This window comes from Oncorhynchus mykiss, chromosome 9, assembly GCF_057628025.1.
Source record: "Oncorhynchus mykiss isolate SJ-2025 chromosome 9, ASM5762802v1, whole genome shotgun sequence".
Classification (NCBI taxonomy): Eukaryota; Metazoa; Chordata; class Actinopteri; order Salmoniformes; family Salmonidae; genus Oncorhynchus; species Oncorhynchus mykiss.
Genome location: NC_143030.1, coordinates 52528279 through 52555956, shown reverse-complemented (window position 1 = coordinate 52555956; position 27678 = coordinate 52528279). Strand labels below are relative to the sequence as shown.

At 45.1% G+C, this 27678-nt stretch overlaps 1 protein-coding gene and 1 long non-coding RNA gene across 5 annotated transcripts in view; one reads left to right on the top strand and one right to left on the bottom strand.

Annotated features, from left to right (window-relative positions):
* The window catches only part of LOC149981256 (uncharacterized), a 376586-nt gene that overhangs the window by 269988 nt on the left and 78920 nt on the right, over positions 1-27678 (bottom strand). The gene's annotated exons all lie outside the window — the stretch shown is intronic.
* Positions 1-27678, top strand: part of LOC110532240 (multiple epidermal growth factor-like domains protein 6) — a 109799-nt gene that overhangs the window by 35983 nt on the left and 46138 nt on the right. For 2 of the 4 annotated variants that reach the window (XR_016483304.1, XM_036988181.2), the window contains exons 2-14: positions 8343-8465; positions 11350-11475; positions 14742-14864; positions 14988-15110; positions 15499-15636; positions 15782-15904; positions 16391-16513; positions 16786-16959; positions 20081-20212; positions 20669-20797; positions 20990-21118; positions 22814-22948; positions 23463-23597. Coding sequence is in view for 3 of the 4 variants with exons in the window: in XM_036988181.2 (XP_036844076.2) it covers positions 8343-8465; positions 11350-11475; positions 14742-14864; positions 14988-15110; positions 15499-15636; positions 15782-15904; positions 16391-16513; positions 16786-16959; positions 20081-20212; positions 20669-20797; positions 20990-21118; positions 22814-22948; positions 23463-23597 (1713 nt within the window). In the remaining variant the exon portion in view is untranslated. Of the gene's footprint in view, positions 1-8342; positions 8466-11349; positions 11476-14741; positions 14865-14987; positions 15111-15498; positions 15637-15781; positions 15905-16390; positions 16514-16785; positions 16960-20080; positions 20213-20668; positions 20798-20989; positions 21119-22813; positions 22949-23462; positions 23598-23983; positions 24869-27678 lie in introns of those variants that run through there. The other 2 variants (XM_090184464.1, XM_090184463.1) reach the window with 2 other exon arrangements.

Sequence of the window (27678 nt, the reverse complement as noted above, 5' to 3'; positions counted from 1 at the left end):
ATAATCTGAGACGGCGCTCAGAACAATCAAGTCAAAATAGCCGCCATGTTGTAGTCAACATAAACCATAAATGACATGCTAAATATTCCCTTACCTTTGAGGATCTTCATCAGAATGCACTCCAAGGAATCCCAGGTCCACAATAAATGCTTGATTTGTTCGATAATGTCCGTTATTTATGTCCAATTAGCTACTTTTGTTAGCGCGTTTGGTATACATATCCAAATGCTCGTTCTGGTCAGCGTTACGTCGGACAACATCTTCAAAAAGTTATATTACTGGTCGAAGAAACATTTCAAACTAAGTACAGAATCAATCATTAGGATGTTTTTAATATTAATCTTCAATAAAGTTCCAACCGGAGTATTCCTTTGTGTTTTCAGGAGCCATGGAACGCAGGTCGCTATCATGTGCAATGCGCGCAGCCAGAAAATGGCTGACTGCCAGACACCTGATTCATTCTGTTGTCATTCAGTCCCACAACACAGTAGAAGTCTCATTCACATTTCTATAGACGGTTGACATCTGGTGGAAGCCCTAGGAAGTGCAACATCATTAATATCTCAAGCGTGTTTCAATGGGAACTGTGTTGAGTACATACCAGCCTCAGATTTCTCACTTCCTGTTTTGATTTCTCCTCAGGTTTTTGCCTGCCATATGAGTTCTGTTATACTCACAGATATCATTCAAACAGTTTTAGAAACTTCAGAGTGTTTTCTATCTAATACTAATATGCATATATTAGCAACTGAGACTGAGGAGCAGGCCATTTACTTTGGGCACCTTATTCATCCAAGCTACTCAATACTGCTCCCCAGCCATAAGAAGTTAACAAATTCGTGCACAACATTTGAGAGAAATACGCTTTTTGTGCATATGGAACATTTCTATGATCTGTTATTTCAGCTCATGAAACATGGGACCACCACTTTACATGTTGCGTTTATATTTTTGGTCAGTGTAGCTAGCTAATTATTCTGCCTTATTCATGGAGAGTCATATAAAAAAATAGGAAGTATGTTTTCATTGTTAAATGGCTGATGGTCTGGAATATTACAATTTGAATATGAGATCTACATCCTACAAGACAGTTCGCTTGAAGTACAAGCGTTGTCAAGATGCCGTAGGACTTCTGTGGTTAGAGGGCTGGTTGTGTGTGTGTGTGTGTGTGTGTGTGTGTGTTTACCAGCCCTGCAGTACTTTCTTTGCTAACTGTCCTGGCCTTCGTCCATCTGTCTCCAGTTACCTCCTGGCCCTGTGAGATTGGCATGCGCCTGTATTTATTGCTGATTGCTCTGTGTGTGTCCAATGGCTTCTCTGTAAGTGGCTGTCATGTTGTCTTGTCTCTGTCCTTTCCCTTCACCCTGTCTCCCTCTGCTGGTCGTGTCAGGTTACCTTTTCTCCCCCGCTTTCCCCCAGCTGTCCCTTGTCTCCTCTAACTACCCATTCACCCCGTTCCCCACCTGTTCCCTTTTTCCCTCTGATTAGGTCCCTATATCTCTCTCTGTTTCTGCTCCTGTCCTTGTCGGATTCTTGTTTGTTTGTTTGTGTCATTCATGCCTGAACCAGACCATCGTCGTGTTACTGTAACCTTGTCCTGTCCTGTCGGAATCTGCCTGTCCGTCTGAGCCTACGTTTTGTTTTCGTCATTAAAGTAACTCTGTTTTGTTAATTCGCTTTTGGGTCCTCATTCACGCACCTTAACAGAAGAATCCGACCAAGAATGGACCCAGCGACTTCGGATCCTCTCCACTCAGCCGTCGAGATCCAGGGAGCGATGCTAGGCAGACACGAGCAGGAATTGTCTGCTGCTCGACATGCCGTTGAGACCCTGGCCACCCAAGTCTCCAACCTCACAGAACAGGTTCACCATCTCCGCCTCGATCCACCGGCCACTTCCAGGGCTTTCGAATCTCCGGAGCCCAGAATCAATAACCCGCCGTGTTACTCTGGGGAGCCCACTGAATGCCGCTCGTTCCTCACCCAGTGTGATATTGTGTTTTCTCTCCAGCCCAACACTTACGCCAGGAGCACTGCTCGTGTCGCCTACGTCATATCTCTCCTTACTGGACGGGCTCGTGAGTGGGGCACGGCAATCTGGGAGGCAAGGGCTGAGTGTACTAACCAGTATCAGGACTTTAAGGAGGAGATGATACGGGTTTTTGATCGATCTGTTTTTGGGGAGGAGGCTTCCAGGGCCCTGTCTTCCCTATGTCAAGGCAATCGATCCATAACAGACTACTCTATTGAGTTTCGCACTCTTGCTGCCTCCAGTGGCTGGAACGAGCCGGCTTTGCTCGCTCGTCTTCTGGAGGGTCTCCGCGCAGAGGTAAAGGATGAGATTCTCTCCCGGGAGGTTCCTTCCAGCGTGGATTCCTTGATTGAACTCGCTATTCGCATTGAGCGACGGGTTGATCTTCGTCACCGAGCTCGTGGAAAGGAGCTCGCGTTCTCCGTTGCCCCCCTCTCCGCATCACTACCATCTTCCTCTGCCGGCTCGGGAGCTGAGCCTATGCAGCTGGGAGGTATCCGCATCTCGACTAAGGAGAGGGAACGGAGAATCACCAACCGCCTCTGTCTCTATTGCGGTTCTGCTGGTCATTTTGTCACTTCATGTCCAGTAAAAGCCAGAGCTCATCAGTAAGCGGAGGGCTACTGGTGAGCGCTACTACTCCTGTCTCTCCTTCAAGATCCTGCACTACCTTGTCGGTCCATCTACGCTGGACCGGTTCGTCAGCTTCCTGCAGTGCCTTAATAGACTCTGGGGCGGAGGGCTGTTTTATGGACGAGACCTGGGCTCGGGAACATGACATTCCTCTCAGACAGTTAAGGGAGTCCACTGCCTTGTTCGCCCTGGATGGTAGTCCTCTCCCCAGGATTCAGCGTGAGACGCTACCTTTAACCCTCACTGTTTCTGGTAATCATAGCGAAACCATTTCTTTTTTGATTTTTCGTTCACCTTTTACACCTGTTGTTTTGGGCCATCCCTGGCTAGTTTGTCATAATCCTTCCATTAATTGGTCTAGTAATTCTATCCTCTCCTGGAACGTCTCTTGTCATGTGAAATGTTTAATGTCTGCTATCCCTCCTGTTTCCTCTGTCTCTTCTTCACAGGAGGAGCCTGGTGATTTGACAGGGGTGCCGGAGGAATATCACGATCTGCGCACGGTGTTCAGTCGGTCCAGGGCCACCTCTCTTCCTCCACACCGGTCGTATGATTGTAGTATTGATCTCCTTCCGGGAACCACTCCCCCCCGGGGTAGACTATACTCTCTGTCGGCCCCCGAACGTAAGGCTCTCGAGGATTATTTGTCTGTAGCTCTTGACTCCGGTACCATAGTCCCCTCCTCCTCTCCCGCCGGAGCGGGGTTTTTTTTTGTCAAGAAGAAGGACGGGTCTCTGCGCCCCTGCATAGATTATCGAGGGCTGAATGACATAACAGTTAAGAATCGTTATCCGCTTCCTCTTATGTCTTCAGCCTTCGAGATCCTGCAGGGAGCCAGGTTTTTCACTAAGTTGGACCTTCGTAACGCTTACCATCTCGTGCGCATCAGGGAGGGGGACGAGTGGAAGACGGCGTTTAACACTCCGTTAGGGCACTTTGAATACCGGGTTCTTCCTTTCGGCCTCGCTAACGCTCCAGCTGTCTTTCAGGCATTAGTCAATGATGTCCTGAGAGACATGCTGAACATCTTTGTTTTCGTTTACCTTGACGATATCCTGATTTTTTCACCGTCACTCCAGATTCATCTTCAGCACGTTCGACGTGTCCTCCAGCGCCTTTTAGAGAATTGTCTTTTTGTGAAGGCTGAGAAGTGCACTTTTCATGCCTCCTCCGTCACATTTCTCGGTTCTGTTATTTCCGCTGAAGGCATTAAGATGGATCCCGCTAAGGTCCAAGCTGTCATTGATTGGCCCGCTCCTAAGTCACGCGTCGAGCTGCAGCGCTTTCTCGGCTTCGCAAACTTCTATCGTCGTTTCATCCGTAATTTCGGTCAGGTGGCAGCTTCTCTCACAGCCCTTACTTCTGTCAAGACGTGCTTTAAGTGGTCCGTTTCCGCCCAGGGAGCTTTTGATCTCCTCAAGAATCGTTTTACATCCGCTCCTATCCTTGTTACACCTGACGTCTCTAGACAGTTCGTTGTCGAGGTTGACGCGTCAGAGGTGGGCGTGGGAGCCATTCTTTCTCAGCGCTCCCTCTCTGACGACAAGGTCCACCCATGCGCGTATTTTTCTCATCGCCTGTCCCCGTCGGAACGTAACTATGATGTGGGAAACCGCGAACTGCTCGCCATCCGGTTAGCCCTAGGCGAATGGCGACAGTGGTTGGAGGGGGCGACCGTTCCTTTTGTCGTTTGGACTGACCATAGGAACCTTGAGTACATCCGTTCTGCCAAACGTCTTAATGCGCGTCAGGCGCGTTGGGCGCTGTTTTTCGCTCGTTTCGAGTTCGTGATTTCTTATCGTCCGGGCTCTAAGAACACCAAGCCTGATGCTTTATCTCGTCTCTTCAGTTCTTCAGTAGCCTCCACTGACCCCGAGGGGATTCTCCCTGAGGGGCGTGTTGTCGGGTTGACTGTCTGGGGTATTGAGAGGCAGGTAAAGCAAGCGCTCACTCACACTCCGTCGCCGCGCGCTTGTCCTAGGAACCTTCTTTTCGTTCCCGTTCCTACTCGTCTGGCCGTTCTTCAGTGGGCTCACTCTGCCAAGTTAGCCGGCCACCCTGGCGTTCGGGGTACGCTTGCTTCCATTCGCCAGCGTTTTTGGTGGCCCACCCGGGAGCATGACACGCGTCGTTTCGTGGCTGCTTGTTCGGTCTGCGCGCAGACTAAGTCCGGTAACTCCCCTCCTGCCGGCCGTCTCAGGCCGCTTCCCATTCCCTCTCGACCGTGGTCTCACATCGCCTTAGATTTTGTCACCGGACTGCCTTCGTCAGCGGGGAAGACTGTTATTCTTACGGTTGTCGATAGGTTCTCTAAGGCGGCTCATTTCATTCCCCTTGCTAAGCTTCCTTCTGCTAAAGAGACGGCACAAATCATCATCGAGAATGTTTTCAGAATTCATGGCCTTCCGTCAGACGTCGTTTCGGACAGAGGTCCGCAATTCACGTCTCAATTTTGGAGGGAGTTTTGTCGTTTGATTGGGGCTTCCGTCAGTCTCTCTTCCGGCTTTCACCCCCAGTCTAACGGTCAAGCAGAACGGGCCAATCAGACTATTGGTCGCATCTTACGCAGTCTTTCTTTTCGCAACCCTGCGTCTTGGTCAGAACAGCTCCCCTGGGCAGAATACGCCCACAACTCGCTTCCTTCGTCTGCAACCGGGCTATCTCCTTTTCAGAGTAGCCTCGGGTACCAGCCTCCGCTGTTCTCATCTCAGTTCGCCGAGTCCAGCGTCCCCTCCGCTCAGGCTTTTGTCCAACGTTGCGAGCGCACCTGGAAGAGGGTCAGGTCTGCACTTTGCCGTTATAGGACGCAGACTGTGAGGGCTGCTAATAAGCGTAGAACTAAGAGTCCTAGATATTGTCGCGGTCAGAGAGTTTGGCTCTCCACTCAGAACCTTCCCCTTAAGACGGCGTCTCGCAAGTTGACCCCACGGTTCATTGGTCCGTTCCGTATTTCTCGGGTCATTAATCCTGTCGCAGTGCGACTTCTTCTTCCGCGATACCTTCGTCGCGTCCACCCGGTCTTCCATGTCTCTTGTGTTAAGCCCGTTCTTCGCGCCCCCGCTCGTCTTCCCCCCCCCCCCCCATCCTTGTCGAGGGCGCACCCATCTACAGGGTCCGCAGGATTTTGGACATGCGTCCTCGGGGCCGTGGTCACCAGTACCTTGTTGATTGGGAGGGGTACGGTCCGGAGGAGAGGAGTTGGGTTCCCTCTCGGGACGTGCTGGACCGTGCGCTGATCGAGGATTTCCTCCGTTGCCGCCAGGTTTCCTCCTCGAGTGCGCCAGGAGGCGCTCGGTGAGTGGGGGGGTACTGTCATGTTGTCTTGTCTCTGTCCTTTCCCTTCACCCTGTCTCCCTCTGCTGGTCGTGTCAGGTTACCTTTTCTCCCCCGCTTTCCCCCAGCTGTCCCTTGTCTCCTCTAACTACCCATTCACCCCGTTCCCCACCTGTTCCCTTTTTCCCTCTGATTAGGTCCCTATATCTCTCTCTGTTTCTGCTCCTGTCCTTGTCGGATTCTTGTTTGTTTGTTTGTGTCATTCATGCCTGAACCAGACCATCGTCGTGTTACTGTAACCTTGTCCTGTCCTGTCGGAATCTGCCTGTCCGTCTGAGCCTACGTTTTGTTTTCGTCATTAAAGTAACTCTGTTTTGTTAATTCGCTTTTGGGTCCTCATTCACGCACCTTAACAGTGGCCTGCAGGGCTTCTGGTGCTTAGGCAGGACTGGTGCCAGAACTGGTGCCAGAACAAATCAGTTGGAAGGATATTTGATTTAAATAGGGGGCGCTTTTTTTTTTGGACCTCCGATGTCTGCAAGTGCTGCACACATTTTTTTTTCAAACTAGAACTGCTGGGACCCCCCTTCAAGCTAATGCCATACTCATTTTGTCCAGACAGCATCAGATACAGTACAGTCGTTTTGAGAATGACACAAATACTAATTTTCAAAGTCTGCTGCCTCAGTTTGTATGTTGGCAATTTGCATATACTCCAGAATGTTATGAAGAGTGATCAGATGAATTGCAATTAATTGCAAGTCCCTCTTTGCCATGCAAATTACCTAAATCCCCAACAAACATTTCCACTGCATTTCAGCCCTACCACAAAAGGACCAGCTGACATCATGTCAGTGATTCTCTCGTTAACACAGGTGTGAGTGTTGACGAGGACAAGGCTGGAGATCACTCTGTCATGCTGATTGAGTTCGAATAACAGACTGGTAGCTTCAAAAGGAGGGCGGTGCTTTGAATCATTGTTCTTCCTCTGTCAACAATGGTTAACTGCAAGGAAACACGTGCCTTCATCATTTCTTTGCACAAAAAGGACTTCACAGGCAAGGACATTGCTGCCAGTAAGATTGCACATAAATCAACCATTTATCGGATCATCAAGAACTTCAAGGAGAGCGGTTCAATTGTTGTGAAGAAGGCTTCAGGGCGCCCAAGAAAGTCCAGCAAGTGCCAGGACCGTCTCCTAAAGTTGATTCAGCTGCGGGATCGGGGCACCACCAGTACAGAGCTTGCTCAGGAATGGCAGCAGGCAGGTGTGAGTGCATCTGCACACACAGTGAGGCAAATACTTTTGGAGGATGGCCTGGAGTTAAGAAGGGCAACAAAGAAGCCACTTCTCTCCAGGAAAAACATCAGGGACCGACTGATATTCTGCAAAAGGTACAGGGATTGGACTGCTGAGGACTGGGGTAAAGTCATATTCTCTGATTAATCTCCTTTCCGATTGTTTGGGGCATCCGGAAAAAGCTTGTCAGACAAGGTGAGCGCTACCATCAGTCCTGTGTCATGCCAACAGTAAAGCATCCTGAGACCATTCATGTGTGGGGTTGCTTCTCAGCCAAGGGAGTAGGCTCACTGACAATTTTGCCTAAGAACACAGCCATGAATAAAGAATGGTACCAACACATCCTTCGAGAGCAAATTCTCCCAACAATCCAGGAACAGTTTGGTGACGAACAATGCATTTTCCAGCATGATTGAGTATCTTGCCATAAGGCAAAAGTGAAAACTAAGTGGCTCGGGGAACAAAACATCGATACTTTGGGTCCATGGCCAGGAAACTCCCCAGACATTAATCCAATTGAGAACTTGTGGTCAATCCTCAAGAAGCGCGTGGACAAACAAAACCCCACAAATTCTGACAAACTCCAAGCATTGATTGTGCAAGAATGGGCTGCCATCAGTCAGGATGTGGCCCAGAAGTTAATTGACAGCATGCCAGGGCGAATTGCAGAGGTCTTGAAAAAGAAGGGTCAACACTGCAAAGACTCTTTGCATCAACTTCATGTAATTGTCAATAAAAGCCTTTGACACTTATGAAATACTTGTAATTATACTTCAGAATTCCATAGTAACATCTGACAAAAATATCTAAAGACACTGAAGCAGCAAACTTCGTGGAAATTAATATTTGTGTCATTCTCAAAACTTTTGGCCACGACTGTACATGGGCTACACATACTGAGACAGAGGGGTGCTGTTTTGCTCGCTTGGATGATTTATCTGAGATTGATAGGTCTTTCTGTCCCAAGGTACGATAGGGCAGGCCAGGCCCCCTAAGCCCCGCTCATAATGCCGGCCTTGGGCTTAGGCAGAGCTGTTCCACCACAATTTACTGTTCTTTACTATTAACGAGTGATTACACTGATTTGTCATTTCTCTCCCACAGATATTGATGAGTGTCAGGTCTATAATGGGGGCTGCCAGCACCGATGTGTCAACACCAGGGGCTCGTACTACTGCGAGTGCAACCCGGGCACCCGTCTGCACACAGATGGCCGGACTTGCATCGGTAAGATCCAGGGGAGGGTGTGGAGGGGTCACCTGAGGTCAAAGGGGTGAAGGGTGTGAGGGAGGTTTGGGATGAATCAGGTGGATGTGGTCCAACGTGGATGTATTCTGTTGTTGCCCTCACCGTCTGGAAGCTAGGCCACGGGAGAAGCTGGGACTCACATCAAAGCAGTGAAAGAGGGGTCTCCACCTTCTGCTTGTGTCAAAAGGGGGAATCAAAGAGTCTGTTGTGCTGGCAGAAGACAAGCTTTCCCACTGTTCCCCAGCAGCCCTGTCAGAGCAGGTTTGTGTCTGGGCATATATAGTAGTGCAGTGTCTCCCCCTCTTCTTTCTCTCTCTCTCTCTCTCACATATGTGTACATGCGCACACACACCCTCTCGCTTAGATCTCATCTGTTTTCCTCTGCAAGTTCCAGTGATGCATCAGAAAGCTTATTTTAATTCACACAACAACAGCGTGTCAGGATAACTCTCTCTCTCTGATTGATTAGGGAGCATTACCGCACAGCGGGCCAGACGTCAATTCAACGTCTTTTCCACAGTGGTTTAACGTAATTTCATTGAAATGATGTGGAAACAACGTTTATTCAACCAGTATGTGCCCAGTGGGTGGGAAGCCCCGAGGCCTGTTGAAACACAGTTGGCTTTGACCAGAGCTGGTCTGGATGAAATGTTAGTGTGCCTGTTATTTTTCAATGAGTAATTACCACAGAGATACTCCAAATGGGCCCTACATTACACTACCTCAGTTTGTGAATAGAATTCTGCAGAGTGATGACTTAGAGTGCAGGTGGCCAACCCCTTTTCCTGGAGAGCTACTGGGTGTGCAGGCTTTTGTTCCAGCCTGGCACTAACATACCTGGTTCAGCTAATCAAGGTCTTACAGCTATTTAGTAGAAACAGGTGTGTTACTGTTAAAGCTGAGCTGGAACAAAATGTGCACCACTTAGAGCTCTCCAGGGTTGGCCACACCAAATGCTGTCCTCTCAGCTCAACTACAAAAACTTTCAATCACATTGCTTTTCCTTTTCACCATTGAAGAGGCAGACCATGTGCTTTGACACACGCGCTCATTTCAGATTCCCTGTAGTCTTATGCACATCATCTGTGTGCAGTCCAGAAGCGCAGAATCAATAGAGTTATTTATTTAGATTTTAATCAGGCTGCTTTGAAGGCACAGAAACCTCTGATGGCGTGATGTGTCAAACAAACCGCCTCGTCATTCTCACGTTGTTTTTCACCAGGCCTCATTTTCCTCCTTTAAATGAAAGGCAGCTGATGAACTCAAGGATGATCCAAACAGTAGAAAACATAAGATATCCCTAACAAACTGTGTGTGATATGGCTTACTGAAAAAAACATGAGTAGTGTGATCCTACTTCGCAAAAGTTTAAATTAAAGACTCACTCTTGATAATGCTTAATTTCCTTTCAATGAAGTCCTCCCTTTCCCTGAACAAAGTGTCGACCCATGTACGTCTGGCCTTTTAGATTATGAGCCCTAAGTAGTCTCAACTGTCCCCTAGCATTCCCCTAGCATTCCCCTAGCATTCCCCTAGCATTCCCCTAGCATTCCCCTAGCATTCCCAGATGAACCAAACCGGCCAGGAAAGCATGTCTCTCTCCCTCTTCACACTAGAGTGCTCTGGAGCCTCGCTCCACTAAGAGCTCTGTTCCTGTGATTCCTCCTGAAACCAGGAGCAAGTACTATAGAAGCTAACTGCAGACAGTCAGTCTCATTGGATTTTAGCACAGTCAAAAGAGCCAACTCATCCATCATTAGGAAAATGATTGTTCTTTGAGAATCAGTGAAACTTGGACCAACGCTATATCGCTACCTGGCTCACATATTGGCTATGTGGAGTGTTGATTGATTTACAAACAATGGGGAGCAAATGGGCAATCTATCTTCCCAAGCAACACTGTCCGCTGACTCATGTTGGCTTCCCCTGGGCACGTTGCCAGTCAGGGGAAGACCTGATACTTTCCACTGATAATCTCCTCCATAAACATAGGCCCTGTCCAGAAACAACCCATTTCCCCTATACCACTCTAGGTATCTGACAGGACTAGGTGTAAGCAATATTGGTTAAGCCACTACCATATTGCTTATATCTATCCATTCCTGTCAGATATACTGTACATAAGGTTCCAATGGCCTAGAGGTTAGCGGCAGGGGTTGTTTCTGTACAAGGTCCACTGCAATGAGCCACGTAAGTACCCCCTGCTGTCCGTACGCTTATTGGCCCAACACGATGGCTCGCTGATGGAGCGGCAAAAAATGAATTATCTCCGGCATTTCTCTCCATGTTATTATTGGGCTTTTCTTCCGAGATAGCAATTGAAGGGGAAACAGATTGGAGCAGAGGGGACTGTGTCTGCGACCATCACATTCCAAGGGTGGAGTGGAGATGGGGTACATTTTTGTTTTTGTTTTGAAACTGGGACTCCCTTTTCTGAGTTCATCCAAATGAAAATGGAGGATCTACTTCTCATAAAGAGATACAGTTCACCTTGGGTTATGATACATCCAATGTTTGAAAAGATCTCGTGGTGTCTCGCTCTTTGTGAGAAAACATAGACGAACACTTGCTCCTGCTGTCAGAGAAAGCAGACCTACTGTACTTGTAATGTTCATAACAATTACTAGTCATTGTTAGGGCCAAGAGTTTATCCTGCTCTCATGAAAAACTCTGGGCCTGTGTCAATGTAGGTCATCGGAAACAAAAAACAATAGTGGTCAAATTGTGTCTGTCTGCATTAGACTTTGAGCGCATCGAAACAGGTATTCTTTCTTCATATGATAATAAATTAACTTTATTTGTGTACTATACATCACCTTTAATTGTTGATCTGTTGTCGCTCTCTCTGTGTGTTTGTCTCCAGCCGTCCGATCCTGTGCCGTCAGCAATGGAAGCTGTGAGCAGAACTGTGTGCAACTGTCCCCGGCTCACTACCAGTGTCGCTGCAGACCCAACTATCAGCTCGCAGAGGACGGCAAACACTGCATACGTAAGTGCCGCTAGACTGCCATAAAAAAAATTCCTGTCCGTGTAATATTCCATATGTTCAATATGAATCATAAAGTCATGTCCAGACACAGATCAGGTTGATGGTTGTTTATCTAGAAGTGTTGCATGGCTCACACATGTGTGTTCTGTGGTTGACTGATAGCAATGATCCACCATGAGGTGTCGCATTAGGCTAGTTTTGTCAAAAACAATGAAATCAATGTTACTGCACTGTTGTGCCTAAACTTTATAGTGGATGTGGGTGTGCACGCAATTTCTCAGTCCATCTTGGCCTTGAATCTCCATGCAGCACAAACTTTTTTGTCTTTGTTTGCCATGTCAGGGATGAGGTGAAATTACAAAATGCTGACTGTGCTGGCTATGCTAGCTGTGTTGACTTCGTTGGCTGTGTTGACTGTGCGGACTGCGTTGACTGTGTTGGCTTTGTGGTCTGTCTGTCTGTCTGTCTGTCTGTCTGTCTGTCTGTCTGTCTGTCTGTCTGTCTGTCTGTCTGTCTGTCTGTCTGTCTGTCTGTCTGTCTGTCTGTCTGTCTGTCTGTCTGTCTGTCTGTCCGTCCGTCCGTCCGTCCGTCCGTCCGTCCGTCCGTCTGTCTGTCCGTCCGTCCGTCCGTCCGTCCGTCCGTCCGTCCGTCCGTCCGTCCGTCCGTCCGTCCGTCCGTCCGTCCGTCCGTCCGTCCGTCCGTCCGTCCGTCCGTCCGTCCGTCTGTCTGTCTGTCCTGTCATGGGGCCGAATAAACCTGATGCAATTCCGTGACTTTAACTCCAGCCTGGTGTTTTCCGTACCAACTTCACATTATTTTCTCAAACAAGGCTCATGAAAACCGTGGACAAACACTGCATCCTCATAAAAGTAGCACTTTAAACAAACTCAAATGTACATGTGGCCATCATTGTTTCCCATGCCCATTTGGTATGACCGCATAAAGGCGTTTCATGGCATGCAATGAATTTCAAACAGACTTAAAGACTGGAGACGGCACTGATTATGTTCATCAATACTGTACTTACTAGCTTGTGTTAATGACTACTAGGCCAAACTATAGCACCCAGATTTCCTCCTGCTAAAGATACAGTAGATAGAGGACACAGCTGTGCTGGAGTGGTTGGCTTCAGATATCGTGCCTGGCAGTCCTCAGTCCTTACCCAAAGCCCATTGGCAGCTCAGATCCTTTAACTTCAGACGGTTCTTACTGTGGTCGACAAGTAGATCTCAGATATATCATGTCGTATTTTATATATCAAGACATATGGACGTATTTAATATTCTTGGAATTTCACATTTTCAACAAAAAAAAGCACTTTGAGAGATGTCAATGCTATTCTAGATCCAATAGGATTGAAGTTATATTAAATGGTTTTGATACCAGACATGCATTAGCCCAATTTTAGCACTAAAGCGGGGGATGCGTTTACATAAATATATTAGGATGTAATATAGAGAATGCAGCTATTTGGGAGTGAACACTGTAATAACCCTATATGTTAAATTACTGTGCACTTTGGAAGGCTTTGAAATTCCTCCTGTCTTGTATCAGACTCCAAGGTCTGAGAGAGAGACCAGTCCGACTAGGCCGTCATCGCCTTGGCGACCTCTGACCAATGGTCTGTCGTGCCAGCAGAATGACTGGTTAATGCAATCATCAGGAGGCTTACCAGAGTTCCGCTGTTGTTATGGTTACCGAACCAGATCCAAAAGCGACATATAGAAACGCATTAAATAGTTATCCACCTAGGGTGGATTTCAAACAAACCTGCATTGTGAAAAAGTTACTGTTACTGTTACTGCTGTATCAATTCTATCTATGGGCAGATGTGGACGTCTTCTACCTTTTCTGATTTTCTGTCCCTTTACAATATATGAAGCCATCTCCATTTCTTGCTTAGCTAGATGTGCACTGTCTAACATCGTCTTCCATACATCAACAACTAACTACCAAGAAAAAAATCTAAAAAGTTTTAAAAAGTGCATAATTCTAGTAAGTGGAGCTCCTTGGAAATTCACTCTTCAGGGGTGCAGACATGAAAGTAATTATGGCCTGTTCTGCACAGAGAAAGTAACTACGACCCCATTTAACCACATTACCCATTTACTCTCTTAAATCCACAGGGGAGAAGCTAGCAAGAGGAAATTAAGTGCGTGTGTGTATCTGTCAGTCTGTGTATGTTGTAACGGTTTTGACTTGAGGTTATTGTTTGTAGGGGTGCCAGGTAGGTTGTGCCCACCAGAGAAAATATAGATTTTTCCTTTTGGTTTGGGAGGGAATGAGTCCAGTCTGGTCTGTCAAGTCAACACCAATACAAAGAACTCATGTAAAAGTCAGGATGGTCATACACTTTTCAGAAATAACTTCAAAACAACTGTGTTCTTTCGCGTGGGTTGTATTTCCAACATAAATGATCACACACATAATAATATAACAAATAATGAGCTCTGGTTCCTCCAGAAAAGTCCCATACTTCGGGCCTAAAAGAGTCCAGCCCGGTAAAGGTAAATGAGTTCAGTGAACTCAAGTGACCTTAGTCACGCAATGTTTGTCCGTTCATAAAGTGTAGCGTAAACCCAGTCTCAATCATACAATCAAAATATAAACTATTTTACCACACAACCATGAAGAATATCACATCTCAATACGTATTAAATCATCACGGTATACATCACTCTAAAGCAAATGAAATACTGTATGCAAAATAGTTCTAGTCAGTCGGCCAGTCAGACAATCCAATCCAATCCGCCAACAGATCTCCAGAGGTGAAAGGCCATGAAGAACCAACAGAGAACAACAGATGTGTAGTCCAAAGGAAGCAATGAGTGGATCCGATCCTGGTTAAACTTGCGACTAGGCTACAAAGCACACTTTTAAATACAACAAAACAAACGGAGTAAAGAAGCTTCGGAACTGAGGGTTGGACACATCCTCATTCGCTTCTCCATCACCACCCCACTTTGAGCAGCTGATGCTGGCTATTTAATTGGGAATTAAAAGGGAAGCGCCCTATTGGAAGGAGAAGCACTGAGACGTTCAAGGCCGTCACAATGTGTGTGTGTATGTTGCTTATGTGTATTATGCATATGTCTCTATTAGTCAGAGAGAGAGAAGGGCTGACAAGTGAATATTATGAAGTGTGTGTGTGTGTGTGTGTGTGTGTGTGTGTGTGTGTGTGTGTGTGTGTGTGTGTGTGTGTGTGTGTGTGTGAATGTTTCTTTCAATGTTTGTGTGTGTACTCATCCCATGTAACTGTATTTCAGTAAAAAACCCCTGTGCAGACAGAAATGGGGGCTGTATGCACACCTGCAAGAATGACGGAGGAAGAGCTCAGTGCAACTGTCTTCCCGGATACATACTGGCACAGGATGGCAAAAACTGTGAAGGTAAATATCCATCATTTGCTAAATGAGTCTGGTGATTTTATTGGTTATGGTGGTGATGAGGATTATGATGATAATGCTAAAAAGCAAGTAGTTCAAAGTTGTGTGTGTGTGTGTTTGTCCCAGACATTGATGAGTGTGAGACCGACAATACTGCTTGTGCCCACGGTTGCCATAACACCCAGGGCTCCTTCACCTGTGTCTGTAACCCAGCGTACGAGTTGGGTGCCGATGGCAGGAAATGCTATCGTAAGTCAACTCCCATTCACTCTGTCAACTATCATTTTCACTCAGTCAACTTCCATTCTCTCTTTCAACTCTCATTCACTCAGTCAACTCCCAATCACCCTCAGTCAACTCACATTCTTTCTCAGTCTTCTCACATTCACTCTCATTCAACTGTTATTCACTATCAGTCAACTCCCATTCTCTTTCAGTCAACTCACATTCATTTTGTCAACTCTCATTCACTCAGTCAATTCCCATTCATTCTCAGTCCTGTTATTCACTTTGTCAACTCCCAATTTTTCTCATTCAACTCTAATGCTAGTTCGAATGTCTGCGCAGATCAGCAGAACTTCACAATGCAATGATAATCCTATATTCTGGGCATGTGGCCATATTTCTTTCTCTTAAGGAATCGAGATGGAGATCGTGAATGGTTGTGAGACTACCAACGGAGGCTGTTCCCAAAAGTGCCAACACTCCACCCTTGGACCTGTCTGCAGCTGTCACCACGGTTACCACCTGGACGACGACCTCAGGACATGTGTGGGTGAGCAAAGAGCAGTTTGATCGATATGGAGTGATTTTTATCTGCAAATAATTTAGAATTTTACATGAATTCAAAGTTATTGAAAAAATTGGCACTAAAATCTCTCCATAGACAGACTTGTCAACAACGACTGTGTATGTTTCAGACTTGGACGAGTGTGAGGTGGGAAGCTCGTGCTGCGAGCAGGACTGTACCAACTATCCCGGGGGTTACGAATGCTACTGCAGGGCTGGCTACCATCTCAATTCGGATGGGTGTGGCTGTGATGGTACGTTCTATTAAGCAACATAACTTCCTTGATCAAAATTGTTTTTTTATTTTTTTTATATATATCTACACAGTGTTATGACTTACTGCTTACTTAAAGACATCAACAGAATCTAAATCTGTCAAGATTGTAATAGTTGGCTCTTCCCAGTGTACTGTACACAGTATGTATACCACAAGGGGGCAAATTGGATGGTGCCAATAATCGCAGTCTTGGCAGATTTTAGTTCCGTTGTTGATGTTTCTAAGCAGGAAGACACCCCGCTGTTTTACGATGATGTCATGTCATGATGATGCTGAACCTATGGTGCTCTTTAATGCCATTTTCTGTGCTGTTTTAATAAGGGTGCTTGCTTCAACTTAAACTGTACATTTGCCTCTAACAATTTAAACCTCTGACACTACCATGAAATATATTTTAGACTGCTGAAGCAAGCACATACATTTTCTTCAGGAAATCTGCATTTTCTGGTTGTTGATGTTGCAGATGTGGATGAGTGTCTGGTAGACAACGGAGGCTGTGACCATACCTGCCAGAACACAGCGGGCTCCTTTCAGTGCTACTGTCACCTAGGACACCGGCTAGATGAGAACCGTGTCTCTTGTATTCGTAAGTGGAATAGATATGAATCCTGTCTTGGTGGTAGTCAGGTAGAAATAATACATTGGGCCAGGAGTTTTCCTGACCTGATTGTAACCTGACTAGGAAAAAATCTGGGCCTTAGTGGTAGGCTATAACTGGCAGTAAGTTAAAGGCTATAGCTAGGGCCCAGAGTTTACAAGCAACAAATTGCTTTATGTTAATAAGTGGCATGCTCGACTGGATTTTAGTTTGGAGAGAAAGTGTGCAAGGAGAATGACTGTTGTACTTTCTCCCTCCAGCCCTGGAGGGGGCAGTAGAGGCATTGGAGTGGAGCAGTCGCATCGCAGTAGAGCGCCCTCTGCCCCAGATAACCCTGCTGGGGGATTACTTCCAGCCGCTAGAGCGTTATGACGACTACGAGGAGGACAACCTGGGAGAGCTGCGGGCCCAGAGCACCCTCACCAAGACCTTTGGTATACATACACCTGTAGTAACATCTACATAAGGCTGTCGTAACACCTATACAAGCAGCTTATAAGCAGTTCCTTCACAGCTTGTTTGCACCAATGTAGAATTTGGTTATTTTTTAAGATTACTCCAAGTCCTTTTCCCAATATGTATCTACGTATACTGTACCAGTCAAAGGTTTGGACACACCTACTCATTCAAGGGTTTTTCTTTATTTTTACTATTTCCTACATTGTAGAATAATAGTGAAGACATCAAAACTATGAAATGACACATATGGAATCATGTAGGAACCAATAAAGTGTTAAACAAATCAAAATATATTTTCGATTATAGATTCTTCAAAGTAGCCACCGTTTGCCTGTAAGGGGTGCGCACTGGTGGCAGAGAAGTCAGGTGCAGGAGAGCAAAAACTGTTTACGGCGCAGTTTAATAATAAAAATCACTGTAAACAAAACAATCAATACAATGGGTACAAAACCCATCGCACACCAGAAATAACGTGCACAAGCACTTACAATAAACAATTTCGGGTAAGGAAATGGGGGAACAGAGGGTTAAATACACAACATGTAATGATGGAATTGAAACCAGGTGTGTGGGGGGTCTGCGCAGACCTCACTTTCTCGGTGAGGCACGAAACGAGGGCGGACACCCTCTCACGGCCCGAAGGAGCAGGGTGGACGGTTGCCAGGTATAAGTCTAGCTGCAACAGTTCGCAGCCGTCCCATCGTATTCCTGGGGAAGGGAGAGACGAATCCCACTGGGACCAGGAGAAGGGAGGGCGTGTAGTGGAGACCCCGGTTGTGCTGGTGGAGGCGCTGGTAGAACTCCCTGTCTCTCCCAGCGGTCCATTGTCTAGACAACCCGATCCATGGCGGTGCCAAGATGGTGGAGGATTTCTGCGTGCTCCCGGACGCGCTCCTCCACCCATATACCCGGGGTACCTGCTACTGCTGACTCCATAAGTTTGGTCCGTAATTCTGTGAGAGGTGTGTACTGGCGGCAGAGAAGTCAGGCGCAGGAGAGCAAAAACTGTGTTTCAATGGCGCAGTTTAACCTGTTGCGACAAGCAATCCCGTAGCCGGGAGCGTAATTATAGCCTCAAGCTCATTAGCATAACGCAACGTTAACTATTCATGAAAATCGCAAATGAAATGAAATATATATATTGGCTCACAAGCTTAGCCTTTTGTTAACAACACTGTCATCTCAGATTTTCAAAAAATGCTTTTCAACCATAGCTACACAAGCATTTGTGTAAGAGTATTGATAGCTAGCATAGCATTAAGCCTAGCATTCAGCAGGCAACATTTTCACAAAAACAAGAAAAGCATTCAAATAAAATAATTTACCTTTGAAGAACTTCGGATGTTTTCAATGAGGAGACTCTCAGTTAGATAGCAAATGTTCAGTTTTTCCAAAAATATTATTTGTGTAGGAGAAATCGCTCCGTTTTGTTCATCACGTTTGGCTAAGAAAAATAAAACGAAAATTCAGTTATTACAACGGCAAACTTTTTTACAAATGAACTCCATAATATCGACAGAAACATGGCAAACGTTGTTTAGAATCAATCCTCAAGGTGTTTTAACATATCTATTCGATGATAAATCACTCGTGGCAGTTTGGTTTCTCCTCTGTTCAAAATGGAAAAATGCACGCACCTGGAGATTACGCAATAGTTTCGACGGAGGACACCGAGCGGACACCTGGTAAATGTAGTCTCTTATGTTCAATTTTCCAATGATATGCCTACAAATACGTCACAATGCTGCAAACACCTTGGGGAAACGACAGAAAGTGTAGGCTCATTCCTTGCGCATTCACAGCCATATAAGGAGACATTGGAACACAGCGCATTCAAAATCTGGCTCACTTCCTGAATGAAATTTCATCTTGGTTTCGCCTGTAGCATTAGTTCTGTGGCACTCACAGACAATATATGTGCAGTGTTTTCTTTCCAAAGCTGTCAATTATATGCATAGTCAAGCATCTTTTCGTGACAAAATATCTTGTTTAAAACAGGAACGTTTTTCATCCAAAAATGAAATACTGCCCCCAGAGGTTCAAGAGGTTAATAATACAAATCACCTTAATTAGAACAATCAATACAATGTGTACAAAACCTGTCGCACACCAGAAATAACGTGCACTAGCACTTACAATAAACAATTCCGGACTAGGACATGGCGGGAACAGAGGGTTAAATACACAACATGTAATGATGGAATTGAAACCAGGTGTGGGGGAAGACAAGACAAAACAAATGAAAAATGGATCAATGATGGCTAGAAGACCGGCGACGCCGACCGCCGAACGCCGCCCGAACAAGGAGAGGCACCAACTCAGGCATTCTCTCAGCCAGCTTCATGAGTATTTTCTTCTGCCAGATCTATTGTGTTATATTCTCCTACATTCTATTCACATTTCCACAAACGTCAAAGTGTTTCCTTTCAAATGGTATCAAGAATATACATATCCTTGCTTCAGGGCCTGAGCTACATCCAGTTAGATTTGGGTATTGAAAATTGAAAAAAGGGGGGCTATCCCGCATTAAAAATTCTTGATATTTTCCTTGATTGACCGACCTTCATGTTGTAAAGTAATGATGGACTGTGGCTTCTCTTTGCTTATTTCAGCTATTCTTGCCATAATATGGACTTGGTATTTTACCAAATAGGGCTATCTTCTGTATACCACCCCTACCTTGTCACAACACAACTGATTGGCTCAAACACATTAAGAAGGAACGACATTCCACAAATTCACTTACAACAAGGCACACCTGTTAACTGAAACGCATTCTAGGTGACTACCTCATGAAGTTGATTGAGAGAATGCCAAGAGTGTGCAAAGCTGTCATCAAGGCAAAGGGTGGCTACTTTGAAGAATCTCCAATTTAAAATATATTTTGATCTGTTTTACACTTTTTTGGTTACTACTTGATTCCATATGTATTATTTCATAGTTTGGATGTCTTCACTATTATTCCACAATGTAGAACATAGTAAATCTAAAGAAAAGTCATGGAATGAGTAGGTGTGTCCACACTTTTGACTGCTACTATATATTATTTTACTTCTTCTTCCTCTTCCTTCTACTCCTCTTCTTCCACCTCCCCAGTGTGCCTAAACAACACGTTTGGTTACGACTGCAGCCTGACGTGTGACGACTGTTCCAACGGTGGCGTGTGTGACATGGAGGAGGGCCACTGTGACTGTCCTGATGGGTGGACAGGCGTTGTCTGCAACCAGAGTGAGTGAAGCCATGCAGAGAAAACAAAACATCAAAACATCAACAGGGTTTAAACCCTCAATGTCACAGGTGATGCTGATCACCTGATAATGTATTTACTAGGAACTAAACAAAGGAAACCAATGTAAACATGGAGGGGACTGCAAAACATTCCCTTTGCAAAAAGTTTTGCAACAGTTTGCTTTGGTGTATACTCATGAATACACCCCTGTTGTGTTACTAGTCATCTAAGTTCGAACCAAATGTTTCTCTATCTATTGCTGGGTGAAGCTATAAAAGTGGCCTACCTTATGTTTAAATGGAGTTCACATTCTGTCAGACATAATCATCCTACAGAAAATTTAGTATTTTGATGATGTATCTACTGTGTATAGCTTTGTTGAGAGAAATAACGCCCTACCTCTGTCTCTGCTTCTCTCACCCTCTCTCGCTCTCTCTCTCCTTCCCTTTGCCCAGCTTGTCCAGAGGGCACCTTTGGCAGGAACTGCTCCTTCAGCTGTAAGTGTAAGAATGGTGCCACCTGTGACCCTGTAAACGGGCACTGCCGCTGCCCGCCTGGCATCAGCGGGGACATGTGCCAGGATGGTGAGTTGGCACAGATTCATGTTATCATGCAGCACTGGATCAAAATGGCATTGCTTTCTCTCAAAAATGTACAATTTATTTAGCTCACAATTGAACCAAGGGAATTGTCCTAAAAGTGCAACTCTTAATATTGGTGCACATTATAATATGTTGTACTTTCTACTCTTGCCTCTGTGTCTCTGTGCTCTGTAGGCTGTCCTAAGGGCCTGTATGGGAGACTTTGCAATAAGAAGTGTAACTGTGCCAATAACGGGCGCTGCCATCGTACCTATGGAGCTTGCCTGTGTGATCCCGGGCTCTACGGGCGCTTCTGTCATCTAAGTGAGTGGAATGATGTCTCGTTGCCTCTCAACCTCTACCTGTAGTTTCTTTCACTCTATTTCCTTTATGTCAGTGGTTCCCCAAAACGTTTCACCCCCTTCTGTCATAGGGGAACATCCCACACTATTTCTATTGGGAGAAGCACTGTCCATGACTGTTCTCACCCCTCTTGTTGGAGGAGAGAACATTTTGCAGGTTTATATCTTATTTCCTGCAATTCTATATGTTTTGCCATGGTGTGGATAGTTTTTGTTTGTTGCCATTTTAAAGAAAATGTCCTGCAATTATATGCATTTTGATATGGGGTGGAGAGAACATTTTGTGGTTTTAAAGCTAATTTCCTACATTTCTCTGCATTTTGCCATGTCTTATATTTGTTCATGTGACACTGTATCTGAGTGGCTCAAACATTAGAACATTTTCTCCCTGAATGTCAAAACCAATGGGCAAAAACACCTAGCTATAAAACGTTATCTGACCTCGGCTAGTTGATCTGGACATTTCTGACAAGTTATAAATAGCTCTCTAAGGTCTGCAATGACTGTCGTGACAAAAGGACAACTGATGATGCGCTACCCAATTTAGAAATTGCACCTTGTGCATTCTACTATTACAACTTTCAAGAGTAAGTTGAAAGTCAGACTGAGTTCCTTAAAAACCCAGCATGCTCCACAGTTTGGGAACCACTGCTTTATGTAATCCTTTCACTCCCTGTAGCTATTTCTCTGATTGCCAGGACCAGTGATTACCTCAAGGAAGGACTCATTCCTGGTACATCTGGATCTTACTGTGAACTGGGGCTGTTCGGCCACTAGGATTGCTGATCTAGGATCAGGTCCCCTCTGTTGTGATCAATGTGATCTAAAAGGCTAAACTGATCTTAAATCAGAACACCAACTCTAAGATGCTTTATTTGATTTGAGTTATTAGGATCCCCGTCATCCGACGTCAATGGTGAGAGCTCATCTTACTGGGGTCCAACACACAATGGAAAATACATTACAGACAAAAGACTTTACAATTTACACACGTTTAAAAACATTAACGTGTGTGTGTGTGTGTGTGTGTGTGTGTGTGTGTGTGTGTGTGTGTGTGTGTGTGTGTGCGCGCATCTATCAGTTACACATACATGTCAGTACATACACACAACAAGTAGGTCACATGGGGGAGAGGTGTTGTGCCGTGAGGTGTTGCTTTATTAGTTTTTTTTAAACCAGGTTTGCTGTTCATTTGCGCTATATTAGATGGAGTTCCGTGCACTCATGAACCTGTACAATACTGTTAGTTTCCTCGAATTTGTTCTGGACCTGGGGACGGTAAAAAGACCCCTTGGTGGCATGTCTGGTGGGGTAAGTGTGTGTGTTAATAATGTGTGTAAGTTGACTATGCAAGCAATTTGGACAAACATTAATGTTTCTTATGAATACAAGAACTGATTGTCAGTCTTTCCTCAACTCTTAGCCAATAGAGACTGGCATGCATAGTATTAATATTAGCCTTCTGATTACAATGAAGAGCAAGACGTGCTCATATTGTCCATATGACTGGACAATAATCAAGATAAGATGAAACCCATATTTATGAATAAGGGCCTCGGACCTCTCTTCCCCTGCACTACCATGTAAACAGTTGGGCAGTGTGTACCCTATCAGGCCTGCAGTCCTGTTTAACGCTCGGTGTGCCGTCTCTCCCCAGCGTGTCCTAAGTGGGCGTTCGGCCCTGGCTGCTCGGAGGAGTGCCAGTGTGTCCAACAGAACACCCTAGAGTGCCACCGCAACCATGGCCTCTGTGTCTGCAAACCAGGCTACCAGGGAAAGAACTGCCAGGAGGGTCAGTGGTCCAGAAGATGTTCTGCACACACGCATGAGCGTACCCAGACACAAGCATACACACACATGAGCGTACCCAGACACAAGCATACACACACATGAGCGTACCCAGACACAAGCATACACACACATGAGCGTACCCAGACACAAGCATACACACACATGAGCGTACCCAGACACAAGCATACACACACATGAGCGTACCCAGACACAAGCATACACACACATGAGCGTACCCAGACACAAGCATACACACACATGAGCGTACCCAGACACAAGCATACACACACATGCACATGCACACATACACGTATGTGCACATGCACACATAAACACACACACGCATTCACATATACATATACCTATGTACATGCACGCACACACACACAGACACACAAACAAACACAACACGCATACATCAATGGAATGGTTCTATCTGGCTTGATCTCGGTCCAGGAAACGGGCCCTAAATGTGTAACCAGTACCTTTAACCCACTTTTGCTCCTCTCCTCTAGAGTGTAATAGAGGATACTATGGTCTGGCCTGCAAGAGGACATGTCTGTGTCCATCTGGGGTACCCTGTGATCATGTGACAGGGGAGTGTCTGAGCCAGTGCCCACCTGGCTTCCATGGGGACAACTGTGACCTAGGTGGGTACAGTGCATGGCATGCCAACACAGACCAATGATGAATACTACTTTCTTGTCCATGTATTGGGAACAGAAATGTGTATTTCTTGTTTTTTATAACTCCCTCAGGCGAGACAACATAAAAAGCTTGCAGACATGCACACAGACACACACACACTCACTCACACTTGCACACATGCACAGTATGGCATCTAAGTCTATTGCACTCATTCTCTGTCATGGCTAGATTCCAAAGCGACTGGTTTCATGTTTGTTTTTGCTAGTTTTCTCATGGTGTTTCTCATGGACTCAGTCTGTCATACACACAGTAGTTGCAGCTGTTTATGAGTTCGTCTTCTTTTAGATGTGGTACTCAACACTGGTCTTCTGTTTTCCCCTCTCTTGAGGTTTGTGCTGAGCAGTTACACAATAATCAACAAGAGACGGATGGGGTGTCTCCAACTCTGGTCCTAGAGAGCTACTGGCCTGGGTGTGCAGGGTTTGGTTCTAACCCAATTCCAACAGACCTGCTTCACCTAGGGCCCTATAAAATATGTGTTCCGGACAGAATCACGGAATCCAGAAAATGAAACTAAATTCAACAATATTAAAAAATGTATTCAAAACAACTAGTAGAAAATCAACTAAATGTATTGAACTTATTCGAAAATGCATGGATTTTGCGATCATATGAGCTCTACAGAGACATTGCTAACCAAACAAAGGTATCTTGCTGGTGCTTACTTGCATAAATTCTATTTTTTTAAGACCTCAAAAGTGGTCTCCTGATGTGGTTTAAAGCTCCAATGCAGTCGTTTTTATCTCCATATCAAATCATTTTTGGGTAACAGTTAAGTACCTTGTTGTGAATTGTTTTCAATTCACATTGTCAAAAAGAAACACAAATAGCTTCATAGCTAAGGGCAATTTCTCAAGTAAGACTTTTGCTAAGACTGCCTGGGAGTGATCTGAAAAGGTGCTGTTATTAGTAGAGGTTTGGAACTCTTTCTTATTGGTCTATTTAACTAATTTACTGCACGGTGATGTCATCATGGAAAGCCAAAACTCCATCCCACCAAAACAAGCTGAAATTTCAGGCAGTCTTTTCAAACAGCTCTATAAAATAAAATGTAAAATGCAGGTATATCATATTTTTGACTGCACTTGGCCGTTAAACATTTTTGTGGACTTTTGTGGACATCATTTTTTAGTTTTTCTATAAATTAAAGTGTGATTTTGAGAGTGAATACCTGAAAGATTGGAATAAACACAAAATGGAATCAGGCAAACATGTTTTTTTACGTATAGGGTACTATTTACCTAATCAAGGTCCAGACTGAAGAATTACATGTACTAGCTGCACGTCAGAACCTTGATTATTTGAAACATGTGTTAGTGCTGGAGTGTAGCTCCCCAAGGACAGGAGTTGGAGACCCCTGTATTGGAGTCATTAGGTCTGAGCAGATGTGCTCATTATGGGGTGACATTTTGACAATAGAAAAAAGCAGAGCTCACAGCACCCCCACACCAACTGACGTACAGCACCCTGATGCACTTACTGCATAAGTGAGTTCCTATATTGGTGTTTTGTGTCTGAGTGTGTATGTAGCTATGCATGCGGGTGTGTGTCTACAGTGCCTTGCGAAAGTATTCGCCCCCCCTTGAACTTTGCGACCTTTTGCCACATTTCAGGCTTCAAACATAAAGATATAAAACTGTATTTTTTGTGAAGAATCAACAACAAGTGGGACACAATCATGAAGTGGAACGACATTTATTGGATATTTCAAACTTTTTTAACAAATCAAAAACTAAAAAATTGGGCGTGCAAAATTATTCAGCCCCCTTAAGTTAATACTTTGTAGCGCCACCTTTTTCTGCGATTACAGCTGTAAGTCGCTTGGGGTATGTCTCTATCAGTTTTGCACATCGAGAGACTGAAATTTTTTCCCATTCCTCCTTGCAAAACAGCTCGAGCTCAGTGAGGTTGGATGGAGAGCATTTGTGAACAGCAGTTTTCAGTTCTTTCCACAGATTCTCGATTGGATTCAGGTCTGGACTTTGACTTGGCCATTCTAACACCTGGATATGTTTATTTTTGAACCATTCCATTGTAGATTTTGCTCTATGTTTTGGATCATTGTCTTGTTGGAAGACAAATCTCCGTCCCAGTCTCAGGTCTTTTGCAGACTCCATCAGGTTTTCTTCCAGAATGGTCCTGTATTTGGCTCCATCCATCTTCCCATCAATTTTAACCATCTTCCCTGTCCCTGCTGAAGAAAAGCAGGCCCAAACCATGATGCTGCCACCACCATGTTTGACAGTTGGGATGGTGTGTTCAGCTGTGTTGCTTTTACGCCAAACATAACGTTTTGCATTGTTGCCAAAAAGTTCAATTTTGGTTTCATCTGACCAGAGCACCTTCTTCCACATGTTTGGTGTCTCTCCCAGTTGGCTTGTGGCAAACTTTAAACAACACTTTTTATGGATATCTTTAAGAAATGGCTTTCTTCTTGCCACTCTTCCATAAAGGCCAGATTTGTGCAATATACGACTGATTGTTGTCCTATGGACAGAGTCTCCCACCTCAGCTGTAGATCTCTGCAGTTCATCCAGAGTGATCATGGGCCTCTTGGCTGCATCTCTGATCAGTCTTCTCCTTGTATGAGCTGAAAGTTTGGAGGTCAGGTCTTGGTAGATTTGCAATGGTCTGATACTCCTTCCATTTCAATATTATCGCTTGCACAGTGCTCCTTGGGATGTTTAAAGCTTGGGAAATATTTTTGTATCCAAATCCGGCTTTAAACTTCTTCACAACAGTATCTCGGACCTGCCTGGTGTGTTCCTTGTTCTTCATGATGCTCTCTGCGCTTTTAACGGACCTCTGAGACTATCACAGTGCAGGTGCATTTATACGGAGACTTGATTACACACAGGTGGATTGTATTTATCATCATTAGCCATTTAGGTCAACATTGGATCATTCAGAGATCCTCACTGAACTTCTGGAGAGAGTTTGCTGCACTGAAAGTAAAGGGGCTGAATAATTTTGCACGCCCAATTTTTCAGTTTTTGATTTGTTAAAAAAGTTTGAACTATCCAATAAATGTCGTTCCACTTCATGATTGTGTCCCACTTGTTGTTGATTCTTCACAAAAAAATACAGTTTTATATCTTTATGTTTGAAGCCTGAAATGTGGCAAAAGGTCGCAAAGTTCAAGGGGGCCGAATACTTTCGCAAGGCACTGTATGTGTGTCCGTTTATGTGTGTGAGTCAATAACAGACAGAAACAACCAGAATAGTTTAATTGAAACACCAAGCTGGCGGTGAGTTTCTTGTCATCTGGAAGCCATTAAGCGATCAGACCCTTGCATCTCCAGTCAATTAGAAATATCGGGGAGTGAGGGGAATCGTGCTGGCCTACCTCCTTTAATTTCCCTCTGTTTTTCTGCATCTCTCTTAATGGTATGTTTTTCAACCTTTCCCCTCTAATTTAATTTGGATACTCTGGGCACTCTGGAGGGGAAGGATACCCTCAATCTGTAAATTAGTACAGGGTCTCAGAGAAAGTTGCCAGAGGGGATGGCCACTGTTTTACGGGCTCCTAACCAATTGTGCTATTCTGTGTATTTTTTTGTCCATTGTCTCTTATAACCAAAAAGAGCTTGTGGACATCAGAACAGCGATTACTCACCTCAGGCTGGACAAATATTTTTTCTTCAATGACTCTGAGGCAAAAGATTTACGGCTCCTCTCGGACCAGGACCAATTCCCCGTCATTCCCATGAAGAGGAGACACCGATACAGGATTCGCAGATCCGGGTGCTAGATGAGAATTTGTCGGCGAGTGGATAATCTGCCTTTACCATCCGTCCTACTGGCAAACATGCAATCACTGGAGAATAAACTGGATGAGCTCCGTTCGAGACTATCCTACCAAAGGGACATTAAAAACTGTAACATCTTCCGGGATTCATCCGATGGCATTAAGGAGTACTGTAAACCACTTCAGTCACCGGCTTAATCAATAAGTGCATTGATGACGTCATCCCCACAGTGACCCAACGTACATATCCCAACCAGATGCTGTAGATTACAGGC